At 47.8% G+C, this 12,288-nt stretch overlaps 1 protein-coding gene across 2 annotated transcripts; it reads left to right on the forward strand.

Annotated features, from left to right (window-relative positions):
• Nucleotides 1–1,763: 1,763 nt before the first annotated feature.
• DHCR24 (24-dehydrocholesterol reductase) lies at nucleotides 1,764–10,947 on the forward strand. Of its 2 annotated transcripts, none has more exons than XM_078605601.1 (11): nucleotides 1,764–1,877; nucleotides 3,416–3,577; nucleotides 4,421–4,493; nucleotides 5,344–5,499; nucleotides 5,747–5,852; nucleotides 6,863–6,981; nucleotides 7,339–7,605; nucleotides 7,743–7,889; nucleotides 8,557–8,754; nucleotides 9,434–9,612; nucleotides 9,904–10,947. In XM_078605601.1, the coding sequence occupies exons 2-11, from the start codon at nucleotides 3,420–3,422 to the stop codon at nucleotides 10,055–10,057; spliced, it is 1,557 nt and encodes a 518-aa protein (XP_078461727.1). In that variant the 5' UTR covers nucleotides 1,764–1,877; nucleotides 3,416–3,419; the 3' UTR covers nucleotides 10,058–10,947. The 2 variants fall into 2 exon arrangements, with proteins under 2 accessions (XP_078461727.1, XP_078461728.1); XM_078605602.1 differs by lacking the exon at nucleotides 1,764–1,877 and adding an exon at nucleotides 1,911–1,970.
• Nucleotides 10,948–12,288: the final 1,341 nt, after the last annotated feature.

Here is a 12,288-nt window from a genome sequence, read left to right on the forward strand (position 1 = left end):
ACAATAGTTTAAAGCGATTTGAAGCATGTTTTATTTGGGGGGGGGGGGCAGAGCTTTGTGAAGTCATATTTGAGGGGGGGGGCTGTTTTTTTGTGACGCCGTGTGACGAAGGGGGGGTGTCAAACATCGTCCAAAATCGCGTGACGTCATTTATGGACGGCCCCTTAACCACAATATTTAGCCGTTCATGTGAATATATTCGTTTAACATCGATAGGGAGGACAGAACATTGCAATCTCCTTTGGAAACGCGTCTCCTAAAGACCACTACTATACAGTAGTATTTATACCGCCACTTTTACTGGTAGGAACCTCCTGGTTACACCAGCCCACAGGGGATTATTGTGTCCGTCCGTCGTGCAGGGAGGAGCTGGGTGGGGCTGAGTGGGGAGGGGCTGGGTGGGGAGGGTGGGGCTGGGTGGGGAGGGGCTGGTCACCCCGTGGTGCCCTTATAAAACTCAACGTTTAACCTACTCACGCCGGCTTGTGCCCGCCCTCAGTCGGGCATATTTGCGGAATACACCACGCCGCCGTTGACCCTGGCCATTGACCGAGCAACCCAACGTTCCTACCAGCTCCCTCCGCAGGAATGTGTTACAGTATTTGGATGTAACATACTGCAATGGATTTGTCATCCTACGTGAACAGCAGAGGGCAGTGCATCCCAAATGTGCTTTATTCCCAGATGTCCAGTAGGGGCGGATCAGACGGTTCCAACAACAAACAATACGAAAACATGATGGGAATTCAACGTAAGTAAATCACGTGTTTGTTTTACCAGGTAAAACTCACTTAACTTTAAATAAGATATACCCCCACCACACATCACCCACTGGCGATTGATCGGTGTTACCCATTTATACTGCTGGGGGGGGGGGGCACAAGCGGCTTGGATTTGAGTAACTTCAACGTGTCAAATCGCGGCGTCCTCTGGACTTCTAGTTTCACAGTGGTGGTTCACCAACACATTCCTGCGGAGGGAGCTGCTGGTAGGAACGTTGGGTTGCTCGGTCAATGGCCAGGGTCAACGGCGGCGTGGTGTATTCCGCAAATATGTGAGGGCGGGCACAAGCCGGCGTGAGTAGGTTAAACCTTGAGTTTTATAAGGGCACCACGGGGTGACCAGCCCCTCCCTACCCAGCCCCACCCCTCCCACCCCCCACCCAGCCCCACCCTCCCCACCCAGCTCCTACCTACCCAGCCCCTCCCCTCCCAGCCCCTCCCTCCCCACCCAGCCCCTCCCTGCACGACGGACGGACACAATAATCCCCCTGTGGGCTGGTGGAACCAGGAGCTTCCTACCAGTACAATCTTAAATGCATGTTATAATCTGTAGTGTGCACGGGTCCGGTGGTCCCAATTTTGGCGAGGGATTTGAATTCCCAGTCCGCTTTAGACGCGGCCTCGGTCGGTTACCCACCCACCCCCTTCCTATTTCGGCCACATTTGAATTGATAAGCAGTATAGAGCGCCGTGGCCCGCCCCAGCACTCCTTATATGGTAACATTTGAAATCGTACACCGCTTGAGCGTGCTCGCGGTGAGCCCCCCCCCCCCACAAACTCCCTTATATGGCAACACGCGATGACGCAACTCGCACGGCGCCCCGCCTCTTCCACCCTCCGAGGCTCGCCTAATTGGTCAATGCGTTCACGCGCGAGCCGGAGGGCCAATCGCGAGCGCGCTTCAAAATGTCGCGCGCGTCACGTTGACCAATGAGCGAGCGCAAGGGGTGGGGAAGTGGGGGGGGTGAGGGCGTTGTCGAGGAGACGTCAAAGACGTGAAGGTGGTGGTCGTGGCAGCATAGGAGGTGGTGGTCGTGGCTCTATAGGAGGTGTTGGCTGTGGCTGTCAAGGACGTGGCCGTGGCTATATAGGAGGTGAACGAGGCAGCCGTGACTGTCAAATCGTGCGGAGCTTGCGTCGAGAGAGAGAGCCGTGGAAACGGTGAACGCTGTCAAGAGAAAGCCGCTGTAAAGAGAGAGCCGTGGTGGTGGTGGTGTTGTTGGTGGTGTTCATTCAATGTCTGTGTGCTCGTTCACTCGCTCGCCGAATTGTCCGTGAGTGGGGCCACGCGTGTTAGTTCGTCTGTGTGAGTGGGGAGCGGTGGTGGAGCGGTTAGCGCCACACCGCGCTACGAATCCGGCGTGCCGGTCCTGGGCCTCCCCCTAAGTCGACTCGGCCTCAAATGAGTACCTGGGGCGGTGTGTAAACATCGCCACTGGGGGAGACAAAGGCGGTCGGGCGCGGTGCTGACCACCCACCCCCCTCGTGTGCCACGGTGCCGTCCTTCACAGGCGATGCTCCTATCTAACAGCACTTGCCTCTACAGTGTTGAGGCTATACGGGGGATCTTTGTATTTGTCTGTGTGAGATCAATTATGCGCTCATCAAAAAGGGCTGTGTGGCTGGTTGATGGGATGTGTAAAAGAAAATATTTGTATCATGTCAATGTTGTCTACTGATGTATATTGTTACTGCGATTCTCCACAACGACGATACTTGATTTGTTTTGGTGTGAGAATGCGATCGATTTGACATCCGTGCACCTAGCCTGGCACAGACGTTGTCGTGACGTCACTTACAGTGGCGAATGCCGCCTTGCTGCTTATTGTTGATTGACATTGCGATTGGTTTGGGTTAAATTGTTAAATAGTGGTCTGTGCAGTTGACTGAATATGACGGATGGGCTACAGCAAATTCTGGACAAATGTCCCTTGTGCATGGGAATATAGCGTTGCCCCCTCGCATGCGTGGGGTTTTCTCTGGGTTGCTCCGGTTTCCTTCCACGTGTATAATTAACATTGTTAACTGGCTGAAAACATCTTAATATGTAGAGAACTGCAGAGCAGTGTTTGGCGCAGGCTCACCACCTATCAGCCTTCCAGCGTGGTCTGTGGTTCCTCAACAATTGCGAGATGCAATTTGCACGAGTAATCGCTTTATAAAATAGTTAGATTTGTTTTCTCTTCATGGACAGTGTAGCAGTCGTATGAGAGTGCAGTAGTGTGACAGGACAATTGATGAACAGCGCTAACAAAATATTCCTACATGGTTTTCATTAGAGGATAATGCAGCAACATCTGTTAAACTGTACTTGGAAATTCAAACCAATGTTCACTGCCTTCATAAAGCCGCGTGGTGAAGTATGGTCAAAAATAACTGCATGGCATGGGGAAGCCCTCCAGCAGTGTGTTGGATAGGGCCGTAAAATGTCTGCTCGAACGAGTTTATGGCTCAACTCATTTCTATGTATATACGGTTTATTTACGTGGGTCTGTGTCAGTATTTGTTGCCGATTGACAGCACAGTTTTCTAAAGGGACAATTCATTGGCGTGGACAATTGACTGGCCAAGCAATTGATGAGCGGTGCAGTTGATTTAACCATGACGGTTATTGGCCTTCGTGGTTGTGCAGGAGGATGGCGCCACTGGTGTACGTGGGTGCCGCTGTGCTGCTAGCGCTGGTGTGGCTCCGTCTCCGGGGGCTGGAGTACGTGCTGGTGCAGCACCGTTGGCTCTTTGTGTGCCTCTTTCTACTGCCACTGTCTGTGCTCTTTGATGCCTACTACTTCATCAGGTGAGCCACTGCCTGCTGACAGGTTAAACACATACCTTGATGGAGGGGGGTTAATATCAGAAGCCAATGTCCACAGCAGTGATTGGAGTGCTTGGCTTACTGTTGAAATGTTTCGAGTCGAAATACTGGTCATTATCATCATCGTCATCTATCCTGGATCCTTAAACATCATTACCACACATCACCATCCCTCGAAGTTCCTTAAAGTTGCTATCACTTTACGGGAAGTTAGCAGTGGAGACTGGCCAATTTTATAGGAATGTGGAATGGCCACCACTGACTCAGGGCCACCAGCAGAGACTGAGACTCAGACTTTGTATCAGCTGTTAAGGCCCATTGTTTTTCAAGGGTGACCACAGATCAAGACCATCAACAGAGCAAAAACTAAATATATGTACACGAATAGTGTAAATAGTGCTTGTATACAAATACAAAATTACGTAAGAAAACCTGTCAGACCTGTATAAATAAAACATAAACAGAGAGTTAAGCAAAATCACCAGAGACTTTTTGGAAAGATTTACAACTTTAAGAAACAGGACGGAATGCCAACAAGGCAGGTTTGCCTTCTATGAAAAATACTTTACAATGTGTCAAATTGACCCTTTCAGTTTGCGTTGGAAGCTCCAACCCCAGACACCTAACAAAGTGATAGGTTAACATGGGTTGGCTGGTTTACTGTATGGATGGGTTGGTAGCTAGGTGGGTGGCTGAATGACTGGATGGGTGGATTGGAGGCTGGCTGACTAGTGGCTGGTTGGGTGAACCGGCTGCTTGTCCCATTTCTCTGTATACTTATGAGCATGTCGTGTGCCTGGTGCCACCCCTTAACCCCCCTCCCAGAGCTTGGCTGGTGTTCCGCATGTGCAGCGCACCCAAGCAGCATGACCAGCGTGTTCGCGACATCCAAAAGCAGGTGCGGTTTCAAAGAGAAAACTCCAAAAGACACTTTAGACCTGAGTTTGGTCTCCCAGTGCCGGCATAAATGCTCACTCAGCCCAGGGATAGGGTCGCATGGCCATGCCGAGGTTACGTTTGGCCACCACTAGTGTAACTGTCGGTCGTTGATCAAGAACCTTTTGTGACTTTTTGGAATCGACTTTGTACATTCTTATCCTTCACCATCCCCCCCCACCCACCTCCCGATTGCACAACCGTCATTTATTATCAGAGGCAGGGTCCCTTTGGTCAAGTTGTAATAATGTGGAATGTGAGCGCAGGTATAGTTTGGTATGAAGTTGTGAGGTATATACGGCAAATATTGGGCACAGAGACAAATCTCAGGGGAAATGCTGGATGTGATAGAAGTCGGCACGACCTATTATAGCCGTGTCTCATAACTAGATGCATACACTTCACTACCAGTGGGCGCTGGAGGTCGCCATGAATGTGCGGACCTTGAATGGCTGATTATGATCCAGTTTATGTGGCCTGGCAGTGCTTATCTTTCCCGGAGTTGAACTTGAACCAAGGACTTTCACAGATAACTTTGAATGTCATCAACCTTGAAAGCGAAATCAGCACGACTGCAAACACTTTGCATCATGTAAAAGATTAACATTTTAACAACACAGACATTGAGAGTGCAGTGAGACGTTTATATTAGTGTTGTTCTTTCAAGGAAAGTTTTTGCAGTGCACGTCAAGGTTTAGTGCTGCAGGCCGTCCAGCATGAGTTTTAAACTTCGTTGTTGAGAAAACATACTAAAAGCTACCCCAAAAAATGTGTACTCACCCTGAGAGCTGGTGTTCGTTTTTCTCTGGCAGGTGCGGCAATGGCGTGCTGAGGGTGGGCAGACGTACATGTGCACGGGCCGTCCAGGTTGGCTCACCGTGTCCCTGCGTGTCGGCAAATACAAGAAGACGCACAAGAACATCATGATCAACCTCATGGACATCCTGGAAGTGGACACCAAGCGGCAGGTGGGACGGCCAATGTGCATGGGCCATTCCCTCGCAATTTATAATAAGTTCTTTATAGAGTGACTCTTTAATTGGATGTCTCATTAACAAGTACTTTTTAGCGATTTTTAAAAGGAGCGTGCAATTCGATTGATTTAAAGGATTTGGTGACATTTTAATTACTGGTGTGCACCTACCGCCATTTGCTCATCGCTCCGCTTGCAGACGTGAGACCGTGCTGCTCCCCTCCCCCCACTCCGCCTTGTAGATCGTGCGCGTGGAGCCGCTGGTGAACATGGGTCAGGTGACCTCACTGCTCAGCTCCATTGGTTGGACGCTGCCGGTGGTGCCAGAGCTGGATGACCTCACCGTCGGTCAGTTTATCTCGCAGGTGTTCGTGTCTTTGTGTTCCGCCATTGCGCTGATGGCCTTCTGGCCAGTTAACCACACCGTGACTTTGACGGGTGTTCACTGTTTCCTATGTAGCCAACCGTGCTAATTGCAGGTGCGGGGGAAGGACAATAAATGAAACACTAGAAGCAGTTTTAAAGAAATGAGTTTTCAATCAAGATTTTAAAAGTGCGTAGCTCCAGTGGCTTCCTAATATCCAAAGGAAGAGCGTTCCAGACGGCCACAGAAGCACATCCGAAAGCGCGCGATGCAGTGACCGTCTTTGTTCGATGGCTGATCGAAAGCCTCTGCGAGGATGACCGGAGTTCGTGTGATGGCTTATGTTCCTTCACGAGAGAAGGGCTCTGCTTTCCAGAGCACTGCAGAAAGGCGCAGCTTAGTTGAGTTTTAAGTTGGTATTTTACCACCTTTATGTACGGCAATAAAGTTAACATTACAATTTATATAAAACACTGTTTATGTAAAATGTTTACGTAATATATTTTTTTATTGTCGAGTAGAGAGTGCAGACCGTATAGCCCATACCAGGTAACAAACACTCCTTTATCAATCTACGAGTTAAAGATATACCCACACCTTGTCGTCATCAAGGTTGATTGACAATACTTCATGCTAATCAGTCTAGGTTGATAAAGGGGGTGCCAAGGACTGATACAGCTAGTGGTCGCCAATGGTGTTATGTCTGGATGAGAATCCAATTCGAATCACAAGGTTCATTGCATAGCTATGAACTGTTGCACTACCACTGGCTGGAAATCAAACTCGGGTCGCTGAGTTCTTAGCTTAATGGCCAAACCACTATACCTGTGCTCCAGTACACCAGGTTTTGGATGGCATTACAAAAACAAATCTATTTTGCTATCACCCTTGTGTGGTAATCTTCTGTAAAACTTATTGCCACAGCATCATCTGGCCACAACTTTAGACACTCACACTGCCACCGCTGTGTGTGTGCCTTCGTGTGCGACCACAGGCGGGCTCATCATGGGCACAGGCATCGAGACATCTTCGCACATCTACGGCCTCTTCCAGCACATCTGCGTGTCCTTCGAGCTGGTGCTCGCCGACGGCAGCCTCGTGCGCTGCTCCAAGGTGACGAGCGCACGGCTGCATGAGTGAGCAGATGTGGGGGGGCCGGAGGGCAGGTGTCGGGTGTGCGAGTGGCAGGCGGTGTGACCTCAAAGCGGGGTGTCTGTGCACCGTACATTAATACCTAAAGGGACCGTTATTCCATGGAGTAATAGTGCTGTCTTGTGTGCGTTTGTGTGTGTGAAAGAGGTCATCACTGTCCATAAAATATATTTACTCGGTGAATTTGTTTTGTATAGAAATGCCGAACAACAATCGGTATAACCCAAAACCACATCGGAGAGCTTTTCTCACTTTAGTTCTTTCGGCAGTCTGGGTAACGACCGCTGCTCACCACCGCTGCCTTGTTTACTCCCCCAGACGGAGAACTCGGATCTGTTTTACGCAGTGCCGTGGTCGTACGGGACACTGGGCTTCCTGGTGGCGGCGGAGGTGCGCATCGTGCCTGCGCGCCACTACGTGAAGCTGCGTTACACGCCCGTGCGCGGCCTCGACGCCATCTGCTCCACGTTCCAGCACGAGTGCACACGGCCAGACCCTGCCACCTTCGTGGAGGGCCTCATGTACGGCCGAAATGAGGCCGTCATCATGACAGGAGAGCTCACCGACACAGCCGAGCCCGACAAGGTTTGGCACTGCCCCACTCGTGTTATTCAACTTGCCCAGAAACTCCACAACACCTTGATATTGTCTGCACTATATTTTTCTCTTTCGTTCCATCTCCCTTACAATATTACTCTCGGACCCTGCCCACACCTTCGCAGATCAACAACATCGGCTACTACTGGAAGCCGTGGTTCTTCAAGCACGTGGAGGGATTCCTGCACAAGAGCGGTCCACCCTGCGTCGAGTACATCCCCCTTCGCCACTACCACCACCGCCACACACGCAGCATCTTCTGGGAGCTGCAGGCAGGCAGTGCATTAGTGGACACGTCCTGGCGTCCATTGGCCACATGACCCTCTTTTATTCGATGACAACTGACCCTCACCCACACAGAGCCAACCGAGCACAGCTCAGAATACACCATAACCACAGCCGCGGCACTGATATCCCACAACGAGCGTGTGTTGTCGGTATCGCTTGTCTGGCATGATTAACCCTGCCCCTTCCACTGTGGCCTCTCGTGAGGCCTCAGTTTTACGGATTTGGTTCTGGCTTACCTCAAGAAATAGCCTGTGGAAAACCATACCGTAATGGTTGCGTGCTGGCACGGCTCAGATGTGTTATTGTAAAAGGGTTATTGGTGTCCAGGCATTAGCCTTGCACATCAAGTGACACGAGATGCAGTTGGAAGCAGGTTCACTAAACGTCAGGCGTTCCTGTGTGCTCCACACTTATGACTAAATAAGCAACGAGATAGTCACTTTAAGACACTATACAAATATTAATTTTATTATACATACTATGTAGCTCTTTAAAAAGTGATCGTTTATCTGTGATAATCGACCAATTGATATTTTAAAGCCATTTGATTTTTTTCCAGCGCAAGTTTGGAAGACGATACTTTTGTGTGCCTTTTTCTCAAATGATATCTTGCCTGGCATTCCCACAGAGTTGTTCCCTTTTGCTCCACAGGACATCATTCCATTCGGGAACCACCCCGTGTTCCGCATGCTCCTGGGCTGGATGGTACCGCCCAAGATCGCGCTGCTGAAGCTGACGCAGGGCGAGGTGGTGCGCAAGCTCTACGAGCAGCACCACGTGGTGCAGGACATGCTGGTGCCCATGCATACCCTGCAGAAGTCCCTCACCTGCTTCCACGACGAGATTAACGTCAGTTTGCCTGCACCTCTCCCACACCGTGCGCATTTAAACCCAGAAAATCGTTTATTTGTACTGACTTACATAATTTTATTGGCCAAAAATAAGAGTGCTAGATGTGACCGTATGATCACATTTGGTTAAAATGGGTCAATGAAAGATTGAACACAATAACAATTATTGTTTAATTGTACTGACTTACCTATTTTTATTGGCCGACTTATTGGATATAATAAGACTACAAGGTTAAAAGGGGGTTAAAGAAATATGGAACACAAAAAACACAATAAACGCCTACCTTGTAGATGCATTATCTTGAATATGTTATTATGAAAATTAACTGTTTATGCTACTGGTAATATACAGCAATCATCCGATGTGAATTCTGGGATATCTGACAAGTGTAAATGAGAATAATGTATAGTTATGGTCAAACTTACGATATGTTTAATACACATCACTAGAATGCTATGATTGAGCACCTGACCCCAATTTTTTAGATTTGTTTTCATCAATGAAGCTTCAAACTCATGTTGGATAGCCCGAGACATAGCATCCAAACATATCTACAATGTTTTTTTCGTGCTGCTTTTTCCCCTCAATGGGTACTGTGTCTCCTGATAACTTAACGCACACACAACTCGTCCCTAACCACCCCCTCTATATGACCCTTCCCCTACCCACCGTGCAGCTGTACCCGCTGTGGCTGTGCCCATTCCGCCTGCCCAGTGTGCCAGGCATGGTGCACCCCAAGTCTGACCAGGAGGAGATGTACGTGGACATTGGTGCGTATGGGGAGCCCAAGATGAAGGGGTACACTGCCGGCACCACGACCCGTCGTCTGGAGCAGTTTGTGCGTGACCAGCATGGGTGAGAGCACATCCCCCCCTGCCTCATGCGAGCATGCGGGAGTTGCGTGTTTTGGTATCGTGTAATAAAATAAGAAACTCACTTTCAGTGGAATTAAACCATAGTTCATGTACGAATCCAACAGATGGCACTCTTAATTGAAGAAAATGTTAATTCAGTGTTAATGCCATGCTTAATTAAGTGTAAGCTTTGCATTTATAAATGGGTCCCGTGCAAAACAATGCCACCCAGTTTTCTTAAAAAAAAAGGCTGCTTGCCATGTTTATTAAATGACACCTTCATCCCACACAGGTTCCAGATGCTCTATGCCGATTCCTACATGAGCCGGGAGGAATTCTGGAACATGTTCGACCCAACGCTCTACCAGAAGATGCGCAAGCAGTACGGCTGTGAGGGTGCCTTCCCGGAGGTCTACGATAAGATTTGCAAGGCAGCCAGGCACTAGGAGTGTTGCTAGATGGTGCAGTTGAGTGGTCGGGGTGGACCAGAGACAGGGAGGTGGAAAATATGGCTTGCGTTGCAAGAATACTTTGGGGCGTCTTGAGTTTCTATACATTTACTTGTGTTTAAAAGGGATAAGTAATATTTGAACTACTGAAGGACCTTTGGTGATCTAAGATTATTGCTGTGATATTTAAGATGAACTAAGTCACACTGGTTTGGATAGTGTTAATATCGACGTTAGCAATGACTGGGACTTTGCTGGATGTGAAATGCTTCAGCAGGGGCTTCATGATGCATGACGAGTCCAGAAGATAAATAAGTGATGAGGTTTGATGACTCCAGTAAGAACTGGGTCCAAATTGTGTTCGTGTAAATTATTGTTTAATGTTCTGGGGAGAGAATGACCATTGAAATGTTTGTAAAGTGCTCGACCGCCTGTTATTGCTGCTTTAGCAGTTCAACTGCATCTGCGCGTTCATGTTGTGCCGCTCTTAAGCTACGTTGACACTTGAATGAGATGTGCAGTTACTGGAGACCATATTCCCCTTGATTGATGCTGTTCTCGTACTTTTTTTCTGAACGTCACCTTCCATACTTAAATGTTTATGCATCAGGGGCTTTACTGCGGGTTTAATGTTACAGGTGGTGTGTAAATAATTGAATTCAGTAAATTGGGTGTGCATTATTAAATAACCTTGTACCAAAGTTATTCCAACCAAACTTTGTTTGAAAAAATGCCTTCCCCTATTTTATTTATAAAGCCATTTGAGGCTTTCATTACAGCCTCTAAAGTTATTAGCAAAGTGCACTCTCATTGTCGGTTTTCACTATGCCTTCATTTGTGTGATGTGAAAATGTAATTGTGGTTTAATAAATGTTTTGAGTGACTTTTCCCTTTGTCATTGTTACTGTAGTAGTGTAAAGGAAAAACATAACTGCATTGTAATATAATATGCAACCCGTTGCCAACCACGACTAGATGAGGGCCTCCCTACGCCATGCGTTTTGAGGGTTGTTTAACCATATTTAACAACATTGTTCATTGCATTGGAAGTGGAGAGTATAGGCATGGGAATATGAATACAGCATAATTGATTTTCTGCACTATCTACAAAATAACTCAGTATTATCAGCCAGAATATATACAGACATTCGTTAAAAATTGTTTAAAAGAATGACAACCTATCAACTATGCTGTTTGGTCAACATTGGGCAAAAGTTTACTTATTTTGTATTAAAAACAAATTTCTTAATTGTATTCAGCCAAAAAATATATATAAATTGTGGAACGTTACTACTTTGATCCAAAAACACGTGATTGAATAAACTTTTATCGTCTTCTTCAATCTACTGCAGTGGTTCGTGCATAGCACTGGAACCTGATGACGTGAGTACGATTCCCAACCAAAGCTCTTAGATCGGTGGGGTATCTTTGGACACCATCCTGTACCAATCCGCACGAGCAGTCAATAATGGCAAAACATCAATGACCGATATGGCATGGGGAGGGGCCTTCACCCACAGCAGGGATCTTGACAAAAGGTGTTTATTCAAATATTGTAAACTAATGCTTAATTTTATGTTAATTTTGTGACTCCATTCAGTGAGCATCAGACACCCCAACAGAGCCACGGATTTGCTTGTGGGCCATGCGGTCTTACGTAGCAGTGGCAGCACTACCCATACTTCACCGCCTCTGCTTTTTGTAAACTCCCACACTCGATTTGGCAAACTAATGCGGCAATGACTTCATGCATCATCGCCTACATAGAATATCTTAGCCTAAAACGCCACGAAATAACAAGAAATGAAGTGACTGGCAGAGCCCTGAAATTGCAGTGTTTGGGTTCAACAGCTGCCCCTAAATGTGTTACATTTGTGCACAGCAGCACCGGAGGCCACCGTGTGGCCAATTGTGGTAACACGCCGGTGGGATTGCAGAGAAAAGAGTTACATGTGGTGCGGAGAACACAAACTGATATTTCTTTAAAATGTGGACTCGGGCAGAAAACAAAAGATGAGAGCAGATGGCCAAGACTGGTGACAAACTGGCAGAAAAAGAAAACACCAAATGACTCCTACGTGGTTATATGAATCGCACGCATACAGGAGCGCGGTGGATTGTGGCATCAGAACTCCACGCAATGAAGTTGGGAGGTCTTGACCCAACCGATCATGGCTGACGGATTTAGTTTTTAAGTTGTTTGCCGAGCATAATTCTGTATCCCAGTG

Source organism: Lampetra planeri, chromosome 24, assembly GCF_965212315.1.
Source record: "Lampetra planeri chromosome 24, kcLamPlan1.2.h2, whole genome shotgun sequence".
NCBI classification, from domain to species: Eukaryota; Metazoa; Chordata; class Hyperoartia; order Petromyzontiformes; family Petromyzontidae; genus Lampetra; species Lampetra planeri.